General features: G+C 43.5%; 1 protein-coding gene across 7 annotated transcripts in view; it reads left to right on the forward strand.

Annotated features, from left to right (window-relative positions):
• The window catches only part of EVI5 (ecotropic viral integration site 5), a 279,915-nt gene that overhangs the window by 231,593 nt on the left and 26,411 nt on the right, over positions 1-21,911 (forward strand). For 6 of the 7 annotated variants that reach the window (XM_068239795.1, XM_068239797.1, XM_068239798.1 and 3 more), the window contains one exon: positions 9,702-9,797. In XM_068239795.1, the coding sequence (XP_068095896.1) occupies positions 9,702-9,797 (96 nt within the window). Of the gene's footprint in view, positions 1-9,701; positions 9,798-21,199; positions 21,368-21,911 lie in introns of those variants that run through there. The other variant, XM_068239800.1, reaches the window with a different exon arrangement.

Consider the following 21,911-nt stretch of genomic DNA (forward strand, 5'->3'; position numbering starts at 1 on the left):
TTGGTCCTCCTCAGCGCATGGCAGGGATTGATATGGCTCTATGGGATAGGAACTTGGACTGGAACAGAATACCCAAGCAGATAGTGGTTTTAGGTCACCCCGAGCTGCTTGGGTATTCTGTATGTTAAGGATGGGAATCATTTACATTTCATTACTTTGATAGATACATTCATTCTGATCCACTTACCACAATGCAAAGTCCCGGCCAACGATATGTATCCGCAAATATCATGCAGAAGAAGAGTATTCCAATTTGTTTTGTTACAATCCAATGAGGAGACCCATATGCTTGCCGGGGCTCTGATCTGTATACATATGTATACTGGCACTTCTCCCCTGCAGTGGGAATGAGCAGCAGTGCTGGCAGCGGCGGTGGAACTGGGGGTAGGTGAACTGGAGGGGTTGCGATACGAGTGGACCGGACGTACAACAGCCGGTAATGTGAATGAGGCATGTGGACATGAGATGGACCATACCATATCCTGAACGTCTATGCTTTAAACGCACGGTTGAGCATCTGGTACAGGGTGTCCTGAGCCTAAAAGAGGCTGCACAGGTTTCAAACAAAAAATTGATTTTACTGTTTTGTTTTGTTTTCACTAAAAACAATTGTATTTTTCATTTATTTATTTTTTTAAGGTAAATCAATCAAATTTCTATGTTTTGATAATTATCAGATGTGCTGGAAAATTCTGAACGATTTTTAGAAATTTATAATGTATGGTGTATTGCTTCTGTTTATAAACTATATAATCAATAAAAAAATCGATTTGAATTAAAAAAAACAAAACATGGAGAAATTTCACCTTAAGGCCCCTTTCACGTATAACGAAATTCATGAGAGATTTGCGGTTTTGCAAATTGTTAGTCACACATCTGATGCAAGTCTGGCATTGCCTTGTGGGATTTTTCCGTTGCAGATTTTCTGCCTACGTGCCTATATGATGAACGGCAGATTTTCACATTAGCAATGTGAAAAACGCATGTGAATTCGAAATGAATTAGGTGTATTTTCATGTAAATTAATTGCAGTGGTATGAATGAAAAAAATTGCATTAAAAAAACAAAAACAAAACAAGATTTTGAACTTAAAAATCGCAAAATCCAGAATCGTAAATACAAAAAATGCAGTCAGAAATTGCAGGGATAGATGTGAAAGCTGCTTTAGGCCTCGTTTCCACTAGTGCGGGATATGGCGGTTCCCTTAATGCAAGTCAGATGGGAACGCTGCCCATTCAGTGAGTAAGCTGAACTGCAAGGTGGCCCAGAACCACCAGGAATGTATAAACGGCTAAAGTAAACCAAAAAGCCCTCTAATAAAAAGCAAAACTATATGTACGATAATTTTGCCTACTTCTCTAAGAAGGCAAAATTACATTTAGTTAGCTAGAAAAGTGGCAAAGGGATTAAATTACAAGCCATCAGATTTGTAAAGAAAAAGGCAGAAGGTACCGCTTCACTGTACTGGGTGGGACAGTGCAGGAACACGAGCAGCCAAGCCCAGTAAACAGACGTAGAAAAGGAAGGTCCGCACCAATGTCTCCACATCCAATAACTTTATTCAGGACGTATCCAGTTACAGGTGATAGCACTTGACTGACATGTTTCGGACTCCAGGTCCTTAATCGTAGTCATTTCATGGCTCAGTGAGTGCGGGTTAAAAAAGATCAGATTTGTATTGTTGCTTGTATCACTTCGAGGGGGGGGGGGGGGGGGGGGGCAGGAAGCTGTTTAAAGCGGATCAGAGATGAAAAACTAACTATAACGAGTAACTTGATTATTTCTTCCTGTGATACAATGACAGCAGCCATGTTTGTAAACATTACACACAGGCAAGCTTATCTGCATCTTCAGCACTCAGCCTGTGAAAAAAAACCTAATCCCCCCCTCCTCCTCCCTCTGCCTCTGAAATATCTGACTAGTAATACCTCCCCCTCCTCCTGCCCAGACTGAGCTCCCACGAGCCCTTGCTACTGTCTGAAAATGCCAAGGCTCTCTGAAAAGCTGTGGGCAAGGTTTGTATAGGGAATTAGAGTATAAACACCAAAACAGTATTTGGCTTGAGGAATATCCTATAAACAATAGGAAAGGAACACAGTTATGCAATGAGTAAAAGTTCATCTCGGATCCACTTTAAACACTACATTCTTGGTTCAGATTGTCCCAGCAGGCCGCCTTAGCAGAGTTCCATCTAGTAGGAGTATGTGGCTGTACTCAGAGCAAGTAAACAAATTAGCTGCTCTACTGACTACCTCATGGACTACATGATTGTTGTGGATTGCCTATTGATTCTGAAGCCACAAGATCAGTGTGAGGGCCAGGAAACTAAAGGTTAGTGACTAGGAGAATAAGGCGGTAACTAGTAGTCTAAAAGTACAAAAAAACATGCTAATGCCATACTACTACTTATGAAATAGAGCTGTGATGTTCTTGTGCATGGCATCATGTTGTATTTTTCCCCCCTAACATGTACAAAGGGCCCGCTATGACCGCAGTGAGGATGCCGCGCTTTTAGGGCTGTATAGTCTTGCGTGCAGCTGTTCTAGGAATCGTAGTCTGCCTTCTAAAGCTGGTATTCGCATTGTGGCTGCAGACCCCCAAACACCTGTAATGCCGGCAGCACTGAGCAGTGGGATCCGGCTGCTTTCATGTGCTGCCAGTACAGACAGGCGCACAGCTAGGAAGCCTCTTAAGAAATCTCTATAGCTCTTTAGCTTGGCTGCATGCAAGATTTTTACCACATCGTGCTCACTGACTGTTTGTAGAATTACATAATGTCACGCGGTCCTCTGTCATTGCTCAAACTTTCAGCTCTAAAGCTCAACACTGTTTTGCCTGTATCTGTTTCTAGCATTGCTTACACTGATGTAGTGATACAGACCTGTCCGTTAGTTGGGAAATCCATGAAGTAAAGCAATGGGGTTTCATGCACGGACTTCAAAAGAAAATCGCTGTGTAAGTCTGGATTCACAGCGGCCAGTTGCATAACCAATGTCTTACAATGAGTGTGAACTGCATTGGAGACTGGCACAAGAATGTAATTCAAATCCCCCAAGCACTGAGTTATGGTGGCCACTAATGATCCAATCTTTTTCATCCAATTTTACCAAATCTATGTAGTATAAGGGTAAATTAGTGAATATATTGAATGGATACTTTAGGCAGTTCCCTTATATTACATAGAAATCGTAAAATTGGATGAAAAAGATTGGATCATTAGTGGCCACCATTAGACTAATGCAATCTGTTACAATGCATTACTGTGAACAGGCCAGAGAATTGTATGGGCAGTGAGTTGACATGCAAAATTATGCAGTGCAACTGAGCACTGTGAACTAGCCCTTGTGAAAAGAATCTTTGCCTTCACTACCATATTTCAGTGGGAGAAGCACTAGTCTGTGAATGTAACAGCTGGCATGAGGACAGAGATGTTAGTCAGTGTATAACTTAGCTATTTGATGGCTGGGCAGCGAGGTCACTAGCAACTAGTCACAGCCCAAAACTGTGCATCAAGTGAGGCTTTTGTAGCTACTGTAACTAGTCTTCGCTATTAAAACTTGGTCACATGACTTGAAGCAGCTGAGCTAAAGGCGGCATTAATAGGAGGCTGCATGGGCAGTGCCATTATGCGATTTGCTGTAATAGAAGTGTGTGTTGCAAGAGGGAGGGCCCTGACAAAGTTTCTTAAAGCTGACCTATTTGACAACTGTTAATCAAGGGTCTTCAGTACAGATAAAAAACAGACACCGACAGTATGAGTGCCTAGACAAAACTAGTGTTACAAGGATCACTACCTGGGGCTGACGTGGCCTCTTCAAAGGCACAGAGTCATCTGGGAACCCAGGTCTTCACCGGTGGACCCCTCAATCCTTGTGAATTAGGTAGGTACCACCAGGACACGTTCCCTAGGAACTACAGAGGTAACTAGGAGTAGGTGAGTCCATAGTTGGGAGAGGTTGTAAGCAGCAGACTAGGTTGGCCAGTCAAGCTGTAGACAAAGACTGGTCATTAACCATGTCAGGCTAGGCAGGAAAGAAAGTCCAATTCTCTGGTCATCACAAGCTGATAGATTATCAGCAAGGGTCTGTTGCACTGGGGAGATTTAATTACCATTGAGGTAACCAATGCATTTCCAGCAGGAAGTAGACATGTGCCTGTTCAAGCATCACTGTGCATATACTCATTCATTCTGCATGCTTGCATGCATGCATGCTTATATGTGAATAGCCACTGCGGTCACCGATAGACACCCGCAATAACCATTAGCTAGAAAAGTAGTAGGGAATGCCCAGACAGCTCATGGTGACCCAGAACCACCAGGGATGTTTTAAGGACTAAAAGAGGCCAAAAAGCCCTCTATTAAAAAAACAAAGCTAAATGTAATTTTGCATTCTGGTTTAAGAAGGCAAAATTACATTTAGCTAGAAAAGTGGCAAAGGGTTTAAATGACAATTGTTTCTTATTTCCCTGGTGGGGAGATCTCCCTTGTTTCCGTCCTCTGTGACACTTAGGGTTCCTCTGACATGGTTGGATGTCCTCAGGACAGTAATGGAACCTGTTAGGAGCGCGGCCATCTCCCCGGCACTTGCTTTTTACAGCTCAAGTAATAGCAGTGTGCGCACATATCATTGGTGAGTGGGCATTTTTTCTATTTAAAAGTCCATTTGCACAACAAGCCTTGTTTTTATGGTTTTTATGCATATAACCAAGGCGATGTACTGTCCATTCCTGATTGGTGAACATCCACACACAGGTAGTTGGCTGAAGTCTGATTACCACACCTATGTATATAGGTGCATGTGTTGGATCACCATACCACACATAGTGATATGTTGGCACTTTATACTGTAAATACAATAGTGTTGTATGAGCTGTTGGTGGGACTTAAGAGCAGGATTTGTGATGATTGTATTTGGGCCAGTTCTTCATAAATATTCAGCTCAATTCCAGGATTTTTTTTCTCTCTCTCCAAGCCCTCTGCCTAACCCAATAATGTACATCCAACCCTCAAACGTTCCTCTATACTGGCCTACCTGGGTCTTTTGGGTCAAAGCAGAACAAATAGTCGCCGGCAAATTTGGGCGCCCCATGCGCCGTCCTAGGCCGTAATGTGAATTATGGCTATGGCAGCGCTCAGAAGCGAATTTGGGCGCCGAAGAAATACGGAGCCCAAATTACTTAAAAACAGGGTAATTTGTCCGCCAGCTAACAGCCCAATTACGACTTCCCCAGGTGTCCATGGTGGCATGTGCAGGGAATAGTAATTAACACCACCAGGACTTTTGCCAGCAGCAGGGTGAGCCATTTATCGACTTCATCCTTGCGCCCCAATTTGCCAGCGCTGTTTTTACATGTATGCTTTTGGGTGTATGTGGCACCACTCCCTGACAGCTTGACATGTTCCTTATTAAAGTGGACCGAACTCTTGCACAAGACTCAAGGGAAAAAAATACACCCTATGTGTTTTTAGAGAAAACAGCCCAATTCCCCCTCATCCACAAGGAATCACAAGTGTAATTTGGTCTCTCAGCTGTGTCAGTGCAGAAATGTCAGTCTTGACACACACAACTAATATGTAAACACAGGATGTTAAAGGGAACTTACACTGAAAAGGATATGGATTTTTCCTTTTAAAATAATACCAGTTGCCAGACTCTCATGCTGATCCTGTGTCTGTAATACTTTTAGCCACAGCACCTGAACAAGCATGCAGATCAGGTGCTCTGACTGGAGTCGGACTGGATTAGCTGCATGCTTGTTTCAGGTGTGAGATACAGATACTACTGCAGCAAATAGATCAGCAGGACTGACAAGCAACTGGTATTGTTTAAAAGGAAACATCCATATCCCTCTCAGTTTAGGTTTCCTTTAAGGGCTTATTTCTACTACACGCAGATTGGATGCAGAATTGATGCAGAATGGATGCAGAAAAACTGACTCCCAATGAATGCCTATGGGAAAATCTGCATCAGAAAAATCGCGGAGTCAGTTTTTCTGCATCCAGTCTGTGTGCAGTGGAAATAGGCCCTTACCCCTTCTCTTCTTCCATGAAAGCAGGAAGTAGACAACTAGACACATTGCAGTTCTGTAAGCTATAACAAAGAAATGTTTTTCTTTAAAGGTTATTATGCTGTTGCTTATCTTTTAGAGCAGAGGGGAAGTTCTGAGTTCATGTCTGCTTTAACAAATGGAGTGGGTGATTAGTACATGCACCACATTATCTCCCAGGAGTGATTGCAAGCGTCTGGGCTGCTGTAACAGTGTGGTTGCCCTTCACCAGTAGCCAGTTGAGTCATTTCTGCCAACACTGCATGATACCACCGTGAGAATGTTTTTTTTCTTGACCTAGATTCGAGACATTCTGTATGTTGTCCTGTACTATAAGATGAAATGCTTTATGTGATGCTGCTTACTTCTCTACACTTAGATAACTGATTGTCTGCAATTCCCTAGAAAGCAAATTATCTTAATTACTTGCAGACTGGTTAGACTGTCTTCTCCTGGTTAGACAGCATACTTAGTAAAAATAACAATATTTCTGAAAAATACCGTAGCTTCCTCAACTCCTCAGACCCACAACCTAGGAGTCATTTTCAAACCTTGTCAGTGTGGGATTCCATGAAGCACTCCAGGCTAAATGACAAACTGCATAACATGTCCGCATTCAAAAACAGTTGTTCAAAAGTCTTGTACACACATTCCAACCTGCCTGATAGTTGGGCAGATTGATCCACTGGTTGGATCTTAATTTGTAGAGATGTGCAGAGGCGCCAAAAGGATGAAATTCGCTAAAAACATTTCAACCGTTCGGAGGGCAGTGGTGGACCAGCCTACCCAAAACCGACTCGATACTGTTAATTGAGGTAGTAACAATTTATTCACATACTCCTAGAAACTGGCAACGCGTTTTGCAGGCATAACCCCGCTTCTTCAGGCAATAGACAACAGGAGTATCACACAGCCAGGGGTCCAATCAGGGGTGCCAAGCTTATATTGGACCCCTGGCTGTGTGATACTCCTGTTGTCTATTGCCTGAAGAAGCGGGGTTATACCTGCGAAACGCGTTGCCAGTTTACTTAACAGCATCGTGTCTGTTTTGGGTTGGCTGGTCCACCACCGCCTCCCGAACGTTTTAAAAAATTTTTGCGAATTTTATAGTTTTGGCGCCTCTGTACATCTCTACAAATTAAGATATCCACCCCTGGTGGAGGGGTGTTACACCCTCTTTTTCTCCTATACACAGAGAGCGACATCTTAGCCCTTAGTGGGGACAGGCTTAAACTACTTACCTACCTCTACAGTGGTTGCCTTAGCTGTAACCCGGGTTTGTAAGTATAAATGCTTATGATTCATATATTCTCCTCCTTTCCAATACATACTACACTATATTGGGCTCTCGGTTTTCTGTTTTATACACTGGTTGGATCTGGCTAACAACCTGTTATCAGTTGGTCATCTGGTTGTTTGCCAGCCGTACACTTGGCCATACACAACTTAGCTTCCAACAGACAAGTTTTGAAGATAATTGGACAGATTGTTGGTACGTCTGCATGAGCCTTTATTAACTGGGACCAACTATGGGAATGGCACAATATCATTGACGGGGAAAAGTACCTACAGTTGAGGCACTGGCTAATGGTTTACCTTAAAAATCCCTAGTTCCCAGCTACGGTTTACAGAGCGCCCAAGGTGGGTTTTTCAAATCATCATTGTCGCTAGCCTGCTATTTACCTTAGCCTTTCAGTCACTGCCGGTCCCCCACCTCCTGTGTAGTGCAGCTCCCCGTCTGTGTCCCTTCCCTCCCCACCTCCGTAAACTGATTGGAGGAAGCTTACGGAGGCGGGGAGGGAAGGGTCACAGGCGGGGTGCCACGCTATACAGGTGGGGGGGGGGGAGCGGAGGTGACTGACAGGCTAAGGTAAATAGCAGGCTAGCGACAATCTGCGTGTCGCTAGCCTGGCGTTTTGTTTTTTTTAATGGGGGACAGCAGAGGCGGGGGGGGGGGGGTGGCTGGAGGCGCAATGCAAGGACACAGAGGCAGGTCATTGTATACAGAACATGCCTCTGTGTCCTAATATGATTTGACAAACCCACCTCGGGTTCTATTCAAAATATTTTGCCTGGAAGACACTCTTGCAAAGGGTAAAAGGGTATTATTTCTGATCAATAAATAGACCCTCAACAAATTTCAATCATGTATACATAAGAAGGTGGGAGCTGGTGGATCAGTTTGACTCCAAGTTACATTCAATGTTCTTACACTGCCGCCTTCTAAACCGGTTCAGAAGGCAAAAGCGTAAGAAGACGGAGCGTATCAAAAGGGTGGCGGCTTAGGTGTGTTAACTCCCACATACACAGACTGCTCCCTCCCCCCCTCCGCCCCCCCCCCCCCCCCCCCCCAAACACACGCACCTACAGGTTGATTTTGCCGTTTGCAAAATCGTTCTCGCTCATCCTTAGTAGCCTCCAGTATTTTGTGTTTATCCTTTAAATATCTATACTTTAAATGTGCTGAACTTGTCAGAGCTCTTTCTCTTGCCTCTTGTGGTGAGTGTGCCACATTAATAGGATTCTTTTGTAGTGAAAGGTCTCCCTTACCTACTAGATTGCTGTTGCCTTCCTTTCCTGCACCTGTTTGCCTTTGTGAAGGAAGTCTGTTAACTGACAGGCCCTGATAAGCCCCACTTGTACGCAGGTTCTTGGAAAACACACATGTGGCTGACACTTCCCACAAAAATTTTGGGCAATTATAAATAGCACATTAGCTTTATTAAATCTTTTTTCACACGCAGTCTAGCCCCCTAGTCAGGCCAATGTGTGTATGGTGCTGACTGTAAGCTTCTCTTAACACGTACAGCTGGTTTTGTGACAGGTCGTCTCACTTTTGTCTGTTAGCCCACATTATGCGCTTTGAAGGAAATATGTTAGAAAAAGAATATGCTGATCTCCTTATACAGTATTCTGCTTGAACGCAATGCTGTTCCTCTGATGATACACGTTTATATACTGAACCCCGATCTATCTCATAGATCAGGTATTGTGATTTTAAAAGCAATGGAGTACCGGGGAGAACATTTTTTTTAAAAACGAACCATCCCTTAAAGGGAACCAAGTGCCACTTTTTTTTCCTGGTTTGTAATAGCTATAGGAGCTGCCATGTTCCCCCCCCTCCCCTTCTAGGGGCCCATTATTTATTCAGGGGAAGGTGTGAAGAAAGCACCTGTGACTTCTCTAAACTCTTGGAAGAACAGTGTCCTATCTCCCCAACCCCCCTGCTGATGAAAGCTTTTGTTCGCTCTCTCTGCTAATGTGTGTGGTAAAATAATTATATCAGTCCTTGTCTGCCTGAATTTTATTTGTGTTTGGGCAGGCCTCAGAAATAGGGTAAAAAGCCTCTGCTAAACTTTGAAATGTAAAAATGAGCCACATTATTGGCATTTTTAATGTGCTAGTGTGCTACCATTGTGCTAAATCTGAGGTTTGGTTCAACTCAAGGGATCTTTTGCCATTGGGGAGGCGGGGGTTGGGGTGAGTAGCATAACTTACTTCCTCCGTATGGGTGGTTCTAATTGTGACTCTTCTATTATATTTGGGCCTGAGACAGTAATACTGATTTGGTTTATTTAGTGGTGAATATGATTTATAGAGCACTTGGCCATCTTTTTCCTGTTTGGATGGGTCTAATTGTTTTCTTTATATAGAAAGAAGAAGGGAAAATACAAGGACAGCTCAACAATTCTGACTGCAGCCAGTATATTCGTGAATTAAAAGATCAAATTGCAGAACTGAAACACGAGGTAAGTGTGATGTGCAGTAGACACCACTGTTATTTATGACATCCCCATAAATACTGTGCTTCTCCAGGACTTGAGTGAAATTAGTTTTTTTAGATTCAGATTTGTGTTTTATACTTTACAGCACTTATTCGTTGTCTTTGTTTCTCTGTTATAAAGAAGCATTAGTTTTATAGCTTCCTTTTTCTTTCTGATGCAAATAGCTTCCTGCCAGGAAATAAATACACCTACTGGAAAGAGGAAAATAACATTCAGCGTAGTGCCACCAATATAAAATCTATACCAACGTACATTCTTCATGTAACGTTGAATAACATTTTAATTCAATGTCTGTTTTTTTTTCTGATCTGCTGCTGCTGTGGAAGCTCGGAGCTCATTGATTTTTCCCTATGCTTGTGGAAATGGATGATCCAGTTAAAGTAGGCAAGCTGACACAAACTTAAAAATAAGGCTGGTTTACACTTGCGTTGAAGTGGCAAATGGATCCGTGAAAACTGATCATAACACTGGTCGATCGGATCAGTTTTCATTATGTTCAGTTTCCCCACATCCCCCACATCCCCCCCAGACCGCCACCCCCAAAGTGTATTTTTCTATTTAGAAAGGTCCGTTTCTTCACTAGTGTGAAGAAACTTTCCATTTTCTCATTGCCCCCACTGCAGCGCTTCAGCTTCTTTTTTCCGTTCCGCTGGGCCCAGTGGTCCAGGAAAATTGCTTTAGAACCAAAGTTGTGGTCCGTTCAGCTGATCGTGCGGAACGGATCCGTTTGAATGGTCGGATGTGAACGGATCCATAGGTTAACATTAGTTCCAATCGCATCCGTTAGGATGCGTTCCAATCCACGAACGGGCAGTGTTTTTACCGCCAGTGTGAACCGGGCCTAAGGGCCAGTTCACGCAAGTGTTCGGGGACGTCTCATTTTGGCCAATACTTAATGCTTTTCTTCAACCTTGCAAGAAAGCATTTGGCATTGGTTCTTATTGTTCAATTGTCGCATCTTGAGCCCCTGAGGTGGTGCTGAACTTAGCCGAGATGAGGGGATCTAGCACGGTGTTTACACGAATGACCTTTAAAAATGTTTCCATTCATTTTGAATGGATGGTGCTTGAATGACATACTCTTTAACACCCATGTGAACCACAATATCAGGTGACCTTAGTTATGACAGACCTGAAAGACTGTGCCATTTCCTTATGTTAATGTTCCCTTTCACAAACCGGGCCTTACCAATACCTGGTTGTACCGGACAACCGGTCCTGCCTCCTGCCATGATGCTCAGCTAATCACTAGGCCTTTTAGTGGCAGCTTGCTTTGCATATATATATATATATATATATATATATATATATATATTCTCTGTTTTCATGTCTGCTTTAAGAAGCTTTACATGCAGTATGTTTATAGTGGCAGACACTGATGACTTACCACAGATGCTTTCCATACACACATGTAACAGATGTCCAGACTTTGACCACAGTAATCTTTAAAAAAAGTTGCTTTATTCTGAGAGATTCTGTGTGTATTCACGGTTTTCAACATTAATCGTTCGTGACCATGGTAGTTTGTAGGTATGACGCCATTCTTTAGGTGGCTTGTGAAGAGACTCAGGTACTTACATGTTATAGCTAGCAGGGAGTCTCCTTACGGTTTCTCTTCAACGTTCTCCCCAGGCTCTTTTAGCCGGGTGCTCCACCCAGCCAGTTTTGGTGAGCGCCCGGCTGTCATCGGCTCACCTCTGCTGTAAGCAGAGTTGTGCAGAGAAGCTCCGGCCCTGCATTCGTTCATCTCTACCCACGCGGCTACTTTTTCCTGCCACCCGGCTGGGAAAAAGTTCTGAGCCAGAACACTGCTTTATAGTGGCAAGTATCTAGAGATGAAACAGTGTTGCTCCTTTACATGCAACAGACTGTCACCCACCAGCAACAAGTGTGGAAAATGTGCCATTGCTAGCGACTCTATTCACGATTTGCAAAGAAATGGACTGGCAGGCACACAGATCGGAATTGGGTTATAAAGCAGTGTTAGGCAGACAATGGGCTATGCTTAGTAACAGCCCCAGTTGTACTCAATGTGCTCAAGATAAAGCAATAGTATGCAAGAGCAAATTAAGGAAATATAAGAAAAAAATCTGGCCATAAAGTGCATGTGCATTAGCAGCATAAGTAAGCAAGCAATATTTGCAAAGTGAAGTTACTTATCGTTGTTGGTTGTACTGGGTTTGGAAGTGTGGCAATGGGCACCAAGGATGCACGGTGCGACAACCGTATCACATAGGCTAAACTTCTTCTGAGGCCATATGTGCATGTCGTCAGGCTGTGCACCCTGGGTGCCCAGGGCCACCCTTCCGAACCCAGTACCCCTGATGAGGATAAGGAACTTCACTTTGCAAATATTGCTTTCTTAGTTATGTTGCTAATGCACATGCACTTTATGGCGTAATAGGCTAACTCAATAGTGCCTCGTTTTTACATTTGATTTATTTATTTATTTTTATTGCTAAAAAGCCATAAGTAATGCAATGCAGTGTGTGCCTTAGGAACATGTTTATAAATAAGTGGCAATCTGTAAACAAGATCTTCTTTATTTACCTGTTTGAAAAATTAGACATCCCTTTAGGCTAGGTTTCCACCTATTTGCATTTGTATTAAAACCATTGATTATCAATGTTAGTTTCCATTTCACAAAATTTTGTATGACAACCTGGCGATTTTTCATATGTAATGGGGAAAATCGCATTAAATGTGAATTTTCGTGTCCATTTTCTTACAGGAAAAAGGAAATCATCATACCAGGCAAATAGGGCCTTTGCCAAAAATTTGCCAAAAACGCATGTAAATACCATGCAGTTTTTTTGGTGGTGGTTGTTTTTTTTTTCATTTTCAGAAAAATCATGATGTGAAAACGTAGTGCAACAGTGGAAATTTATTTTATGTTTGATTACTTACCGTGGTGCTTAGATCAGTTGAGCATAGTCTTGAGTTGCAATTGACATCCTTTACTTCTATTGTGGTTGTGCATTGCCACTCTTTAGGCTACTTTCCCACCAAGACGTTGCGTTTTAGGGGACGTTATGGTCGCATAACGTGCCCCTAACGCAACTCATGGTGGTGTTGAAGTTGGACGTCAGATTGAGCTGCGTTATGCGGCTCTCAAAGCAGCCGCTCCAGGTTAGTGATAGGAAGTCCGGATCTTTTTAAGGATTCAGATCATTTGAATCGGATCATTAAAAAATCCGGATCTTTGAACCGAATCATTTGAATCATTTTACTAGGGAAGCAGACTGGGTGAAATGACTAGCAGGACAGGACTTTCCCTGCACTGTACATTGTGTATGTTCCTGTTTCTTCCAGACAGACATCCACTGTGAACCGAATCTTTCATTGTGATGATCCGGATGATTCGACTCACAAAAAAGATCCAGATCAAATGAACGATTCGTTCATGATCCGGACAACATTACAGTCCCACCACGAGTCATCACAGTGCAGTGAATATTAATTAGCCATGTGGCTGGCTGCAGAGGAGGAGGGGAGACCTCCTCCTCCAACATTACAGAGCATGTGCAAATAGTCTAACGTGGCTTAGCCCAGTATAGCATACAGCATGCAGCACTTTGTTTAAACGTGTAGCGTTACAATGTAACGCAACGTGTGCATTGTGAACATCACATTGATTTTACAGTGCTGTGAGTTAGGCTGCGTTACTGGCTGCTGTAACATGGGACTTTAACGTCCCACTGTGAAACCAGCCTTAAAGTGGCAATCTGCACCAAAAGTGGAGCTGTTCTCCACTCCACTATGTTAAAGCCAATAACATTCTCTACTTTGAAACACACTTGAAGTGAGAAGCATATGGAGGCTGCCATATTTGTTTCCTTTTAAATAATACCAGTTTCCTGGCAGTCCTGCTCATCTATTTGGCTGCAGTAGAGTCTAAATCACACACATGAAACAAGCATGTAGCTAATCCAGTCAAACGTTCGTCAGAAACACCTGATCTGCATGCTTGTTCAGGGTCTATAGCTAAATGTATTACAGGCAGAGGATCAGCAGGGCAGCCAGGCAACTGGTATTGTCTAACCACTTCACCCCAAGGCGGTTTTTACCCTAACAGACAAGAGCGATTTTCACCTTTCAGTGCTCATCCCTTTCATTTGCCAATAGCTTAATCACTACTAATCACAATGAAAAGATCTACAGGATCTTCTCAAAAAATTAGCATATTGTGCTAAAGTTCATTATTTTCTGTAATGTACTGATAAACATTAGACTTTCATATATTTTAGATTCAAATACACACAACTGAAGTAGTTCAAGCCTTTTATTGTTTTAATATTGATGATTTTGGCATACAGCTCATGAAAACCCAAATTTCCTATCTCAAAAAATTAGCATATTTCATCCGACCAATAAAAGAAAAACAAAAAAAAGTCAACCTTCAAATAATTATGTTTAGTTATGCACTCAATACTTGGTCGGGAATCCTTCTGCAGAAATGACTGCTTCAATGCGGCGTGGCATGGAGGCAATCAGCCTGTGGCTGGATGAGCTTAAGGCCGCTATCGAAGCATCCTGGGCCTCCATAACACCTGAGCAGTGCCACAGGCTGATTGCCTCCATGCCACGCCGCATTGAAGCAGTCATTTCTGCAAAAGGATTCCTGACCAAGTATTGAGTGCATAACTGAACATAATTATTTGACGGTTGACTTTTTTTTGTTTTGAAAACACTTTTCTTTTATTGGTCGGATGAAATATGCTAATTTTTTGAGATAGGAAATTTGGGTTTTCATGAGCTGTATGCCAAAATCATCAATATTAAAACAATAAAAGGCTTGAACTACTTCAGTTGTGTGTATTTGAATCTAAAATATATGAAAGTCTAATGTTTATCAGTACATAACAGAAAATAATGAACTTTATCACAATATGTTAATTTTTTGAGAAGATCCTGTATATCTTGGTTTTTTTTCTCCACAAATTGGGCTTTTTGGGGTTGATATTTGTTTTCAGTAATTACTTTTTCTATGCATTTTAAAGGGAAATGCAAGCAAATATCACAAGATTTTAATTCTGTCCCTAGTATAAAGTATGGTGACAATATGTCGTTTGGAAATAAAGATGTATTTTTTGGGGGGTGGTTTTTTTTTTGTCCACAATTTGCACATGCACGGGGAAGCACGTGAACCCGCGGGAGCGTGCACGCGCACAGCGGCAGCAGCACTGTCTGACTTATAAAAATATCCTGGAGCCATTAAGAGGCTCTAGCAGGACGTTTTTAGAAGTCCCCATGCCATTAAGTGGTTAAAAGGAAGTATATATGGCAGCCTCCATATACCTGTCACTTCAGGTGTTCTTGAAAATTGGGAAACACCTTTTGGTGATCTATAAATTAGGGATTAGATCAATCACCATGTTATGAAACAGGCATTCTAATGGTGCCCATACATGGTACAATTTTTTTCATCCAATCTTACCATTTCTATGTAATACAAGGGAACTGCCTAAATTATCCTTTCAGTATATTCACTTAATTTACCCTTATACTACATAGAAATGGTAAGATTGGATGAAAAAAATTGTACCATGTATGGGCACCATTAGGATTGCAAAGTGACAATGCCTCATAAACGTTGTGATAACTCAGCCGTACTGCCACTCCTGTAAGTGTGCGGATATGTTTATAAATGCCACCTATATAATTTTAGCTGATACTCCTACTGGTTGTATTTCTAAATCGGTAATACACTGTAATATAAGAGCAGGGCTCCCGTTTACCATGCACCGCTTGGCAAGAAGCAATCCCCCATGGATATTACATCTTGGCTGGATTTCTTATGCACAGACATTGCAGAAAGAGCTTTTTTCTTGAAGTAATAACCTGTACCTTCAATCCCAGTGTTTGTAACTGGTTGAGGTTTCATGTGAAACTAGCGTGCTGTTTTTTTGCCTGAAGCACATGTGCTGATTTGTGGTCGCTTACCGTTGTGGGGAAAGTATATGCCTGTTTGTCGGTAGGGCCGAGATTGCAAAAAAGGATACTTGCTTAATGTCAGTTGCTACATGAAAACCGAAGTAAAAGGCAGATTGGAGCAGAAATGAATCCCAGTTTAACGTTAACCCTTTTGAGTGTTGGCCTACTTACGCTGGCGGGGTTAAATTGTCAGGTGCGCTGATGACTGTGACAGGCAGGGTAACATTATGTACTCGTTCAGGAGGGTAGACCCTGCTTACGTGTCTGAGTAGTAGTTTGTCATTTTATCAGTGTGTTATCAGCACAAGGTTGTCAGTGTCTACACTAATGCTGCGTGCAAGCGCACCTGTGCTGTAATGAGGACATTTCACAGAAACTCTGTACACTACATACATTTGCACAGAAGGAAATCCCTCTTAAAGAAAACCTGAGACAAGTAAAAAAAAAAAGTTTTATACATACCTGGGGCTTCCTTTATGCTGATCGGTCCCTCGCCATCCTCCTCCACCTGGATATACCACTAGGCGGCCTGGTAACTTCGCAAGTTGGGATGTACTGTGCATGCATGTTCCGGCCATGCACCCCCCATCACACTCCCACCATCGGTAGAGTTATATGCAGTACTACAGTGCAGGCACAGAACGCTCCCGGCCTGTGCCGACTTGCGAAGTTACCCCTAGCGAAGGATCCAAGTGGCGGAGGAGAACGGCAAGGGACCGATCAGCCTGAAGGGGCCTGCAGGAAGCCCCAAGTAAGTATAAATTAAATGTTTTGTTTTATTTTTTTTTTACTCGTCTCAGGTACACTTTAAGGTGGCCATACACTAATTTTCCCATTCGATCCCTTGCAAATTCGATTCAGCTGCTGGCAATTGATTTTATGAGATTTATCAATTTTTGTCTAAAAAAATAAATAAAAATCGGGCATTGTGGAAAATTTAAAAAAATTTGGTTCGGGGCAAAAGCATTGGCAGATCGATGGCCTATATAGCTTTGCACTGCAGTGAACAGTGCAACTCTGCAGTTTGATCGATTCCCTGAGTAGAATCTATTGGAAATTGATGTGCAGTACATGGTAGATGTTGATTCTCTCCGAATCTATTCTTTTCAGAAACAAATCTATCATTTTGGAGCATTGGGTGGAAATGTTTGTGTTTGGCCAACTTAAGAGAAAGGATCTTTAGGACCTTTGGTGGACTGCTATTTCTCTCTTCCTGGAGTTGTTTGAATGGGTTTAAGGTCAGGCTCTGACCCTTAATTATATTTACTGTATAGTCATGGGCGTCCGCACATACGGCAAAACCGGGCATCTGCCCGAGCCTGGCCGCCCGCTGCCCCCCCCCCCTGGCCGCGTGCCCGTGCAGCCAGAAGGAGGGGAGCAGCGCAAAGAAGAGAGAGAGCTATGGGCACAGTGGGGAAGGGCGGACGTCTCCCCCCCCCCCCCCTTCCCTCACCTTAGGGGGCTCTCTCTCCCTCGCTCTCCCCTCCGGAGTCCGGAATGAAGTGTGCAGCGGGCGGAACTTACCTCGTCTCGCTTCTGCGCCGGAAGTTCTGGTGCCGCACTCTGGCGGCTAATCCATCCGGCGCGTGCGACGGGAGGAGGTAAGTTCCGCCCGCTGCCCAGCCGCTGCACACTTCATTCCGGACTCCGGAGGGGAGAGCGAGAGAGGGAGGGAGAGCCCCCTAAGGTGAGTGGCCATAGCTCTCCCTCTTCTCTGCGCTGCTCCCTTCCTGCTGGGGCACACATGGCCACTTTTTCTGGGGACATATCCCCCTGGCTACATATACTGGGACATATCCCCCTGGCTACATATACTGGGACATATACCCCCTGCCTACATATACTTGGACATATACCCCTGCCTACATATACTGAGACATATCCCCCTGGCTACATATACTGGGACATATCCCCCTGGCTACATATACTGGGACATATCCCCCTGGCTACATATACTGGGACATATACCCCCTGCCTACATATACTGGGACATATACCCCTGCCTACATATACTGGGACATATACCCCTGCCTACATATACTGGGACATATACCCCTGCCTACATATACTGGGACATATCCCCCTGGCTACATATACTGGGACATATACCCCCTGCCTACATATACTGGGACATATACCCCTGCCTACATATACTGGGACATATCCCCCTGGCTACTTTTTCTGGGGACATATACCCCTGCCTACATATACTAGGACATATCCCCCTGGCTACATATACTGGGACATATCCCCCTGGCTACATATACTGGGACATATACCCCCTGCCTACATATACTGGGACATATACCCCTGCCTACATATACTGGGACATATACCCCTGCCTACATATACTGGGACATATCCCCCTGGCTACTTTTTCTGGGGACATATCCCCCTGGCTACTTTTTCTGGGGACATATACCCCTGGCTACATATACTGGGACATATACCCCCTGCCTACATATACTGGGACATATACCCCCTGCCTACATATACTGGGACATATCCCCCTGGCTACATATACTGGGACATATCCCCCTGGCTACATATACTGGGACATATACCCCCTGCCTACATATACTGGGACATATCCCCCTGGCTACTTTTTCTGGGGACATATACCCCTGCCTACATATACTGGGACATATCCCCCTGCCTACATATACTGGGACATATACCCCCTGCCTACATATACTGGGACATATACCCCTGCCTACATATACTGGGACATATCCCCCTGGCTACTTTTTCTGGGGACATATACCCCTGCCTACATATACTAGGACATATCCCCCTGGCTACATATACTGGGACATATACCCCCTGCCTACATATACTGGGACATATACCCCTGCCTACATATACTGGGACATATACCCCTGCCTACATATACTGGGACATATCCCCCTGGCTACTTCTTCTGGGGACATATACCCCTGCCTACATATACTAGGACATATCCCCCTGGCTACATATACTGGGACATATACCCCCTGCCTACATATACTGGGACATATACCCCTGCCTACATATACTGGGACATATACCCCTGCCTACATATACTGGGACATATCCCCCTGGCTACTTTTTCTGGGGACATATACCCCTGCCTACATATACTGGGACATATACCCCCTGCCTACATATACTGGGACATATACCCCCTGCCTACATATACTGGGACATATCCCCCTGGCTACATATACTGGGACATATACCCCTGCCTACATATACTGGGACATATACCCCTGCCTACATATACTGGGACATATCCCCCTGGCTACTTCTTCTGGGGACATATACCCCTGCCTACATATACTTGGACATATACCCCTGCCTACATATACTGGGACATATCCCCCTGGCTACATATAATGGGACATATCCCCCTGGCTACATATACTGGGACATATACCCCCTGGCTACATATACTGGGACATATACCCCCTGCCTACATATACTGGGACATATTCCCCTGCCTACATATACTGGGACATATACCCCCGCCTACATATACTGGGGACATATACCCCCGCCTACATATACTGGGGACATATACCCCTGCCTACATATACTGGGCACATATACCCCTGCCTACATATACTGGGCACATATACCCCTGGCTACCTGTTCTGGGGACATCTCTACCCCTGGCTACCAGTTCTGGGGCATCTATACCGCTGGCCACCTATTCTGGGGACACCTATAGACCTGGGGCTACCTATTTTTGGTGAACCACTGCTGTCAGATTGAGTGTATTTTGGGGAACTGCTGCCAGGTGAGAGGTGTCTACATATTAAGGGGGCATTCTGCCTATTTATGTGAAAAGCTGTCTATTTATGTGCCTCATGACTGCTGAATTTGTCTTGTTGCGGGCCTCATGGTTACTGACTTTGTCTTGTTGGGGGCCTCATGATTTGTTGGGGGCCTCAAGATTGCTGAATTTGTCTTGTTGGGGGCCTCATGATTGCTGAGTTGGTCATGTTGGGGGCCTCATGATTGCTGAATTTGTCTTGTTGGGGGTCACATGATTGCTAACTGCGAAACTATGGAAAAAGCTGAATCATCATCATATGAGACAATAGCATTAAACCTACTTTTTCCGCTTTTTAAAACCGAAAATGAAATTGGGAGGTTCTAAAAAAATGAATAATTTTTTCAGGAGTACGATGGATGAAATTGTTTATCTTCACAGTTTATTTTCAACTTAATTTTCCATAATGTTCATGTATGAGTTAAAACGTTTGTATTTAGTTTAAATTGCTGTTGGCACTTTGTGATAGTAAAGTGACTTTGCAGTTTGGACACTCGACCTCCAAAAGGTTCGCCACCACTGTCCTAATCTAATGTCCCACCATTGCTTAGTTCATGTAAACTTGTCTCTACCCACGACCACACCCACATTCTGGTTCATGACCACACCCATTTTTTGGTGCGGCGCACGTAGCTCCATTTTCAACACCAACCCGGATTTGCGGCGTGGCCCCGCTTTTTGCTCCCCACTTTTTGCCCCCCCCCGGAAAATTTTCTGCGGACGCCCATGTGTATAGTGTTGTCCATAAATCACTCTTGTCCTCTCTTTGTGCATAGTTCTTAACCTGTTTGAAGGTGAACCTTAAGCCCGATGTTCTGAAGCAAGTTTTCATTATGAATATTTTTCTTTGGCTCCTGATCCCTGTTGCTGATAGACAACCCTACCACAAGATTATCCATCACCATATGCCACCATTGGAATGGTGTTGCACAGATCTTGAGGTGTCTGGTTTGCTCCAGACGTAACTCTATTTGAGTTCCTGTAATTTAGTGTTAGTTTCATCAGACCAGAAATTCTTGTCCCACAGATCTTTACGTGCCTTTTCACAAACTTGGAGCAAGTTTTTGTGTGCATCTTGCTGATTAGAGGCTTCCTCCTGGTTATTCTGCCAGTAAGCCTGGGTTGGTACAGTGTTGCAATGGTGGTGGTTCAGGTTTTTTTCTATCTCTGCACTTGTCTCACCCTGGCCCTTCTCTTCCGATAACGGTTTGGCTGGTTGGTTAGCTTTGGTTGCTGGCCTCCGAACGTCTTAAATTTAATAATTAGTCCAGTTAGCCTATATTCACATATTTGCATTTGGTAGAGTGCAGCATAGAAGAGCGAAGTCACATAGCTGGCCTGTGCTTTGTCGCTGTAGTATCTGGAGCCATCAGAATAATAGGACTAGCTAGACAGAATTGCAAACCTTTCAAGTCTGTCATGCTTCCATTGTTCAAAACTGTACTGCTGTGTAAAGAAAGGTCTGAAGCGATCTAAGCTGCTCTCAGATTATTGCCTTAACCACTCCAATACCTCATCTTTACAAATGTAATGTTGTCAGTCTCCAGCAAACAAATGAAAACTTAAAATAATAAAATCTTAAATTACCAAATTATTTTGTTTCCTTCCTGATTTGATAGTGCGAGAAGTGTGTGTAGTTGACAGTAAGAAGATATGTCCTCACCCCAGATAAAGAAACCTAAGCCATGCATGAATTATACATGAATGTCCTTCCACAAGTGATCTAAGCCAGCGTTACTTGGGCAGCGAGTCTGGTGTTGCAAAGCGTACTTCTGTGTGTATTTTTGGACTCTAAATAAACATGAACTATGCGAAATAAACTTCTGTAGATATTCTGTTCCAATGAGAGTCTGGATTCTGGTTGAAGGTATTTTGGACCATTCCTCTTACAAAACACCTCTAGTTCATTCAGGTTTGATGGCTTCCGAGCACAGACAGCTCTCTTTTTTTAACTCGCACCACAGATTTTCACTTATATTCAGGTCTGGGGATGTAGATGGCCATTCCAGAACGTTGTATTTGTTCCTCTGCATGAATGCCTTAGTGGATTTTGAGCAGTATTTAGGGTCATTGTCTTGTTGGAAGATCCAGCCCTGGCGCAGCTTCAGCTTTGTCACTGATTTCTGGACATTGGTCTCTGGAATCTGCTGATACTGAGTGGAATCCATGCGTCCCTCAACTTTGATAATATTCCCAGTCCCTGCACTGGCCACACAGCCCCACAGCATGATGGAACCACCACCATATTTCACTGTAGGTAGCAGGTGTTTTTCTTGGAATGCTGTTATTTTTCCTCCATGCATAACGCCCCTTGTTATGCCCAAATGAATC

Source organism: Hyperolius riggenbachi, chromosome 6 (assembly GCF_040937935.1).
Source record: "Hyperolius riggenbachi isolate aHypRig1 chromosome 6, aHypRig1.pri, whole genome shotgun sequence".
Lineage (NCBI taxonomy): Eukaryota > Metazoa > Chordata > Amphibia > Anura > Hyperoliidae > Hyperolius > Hyperolius riggenbachi.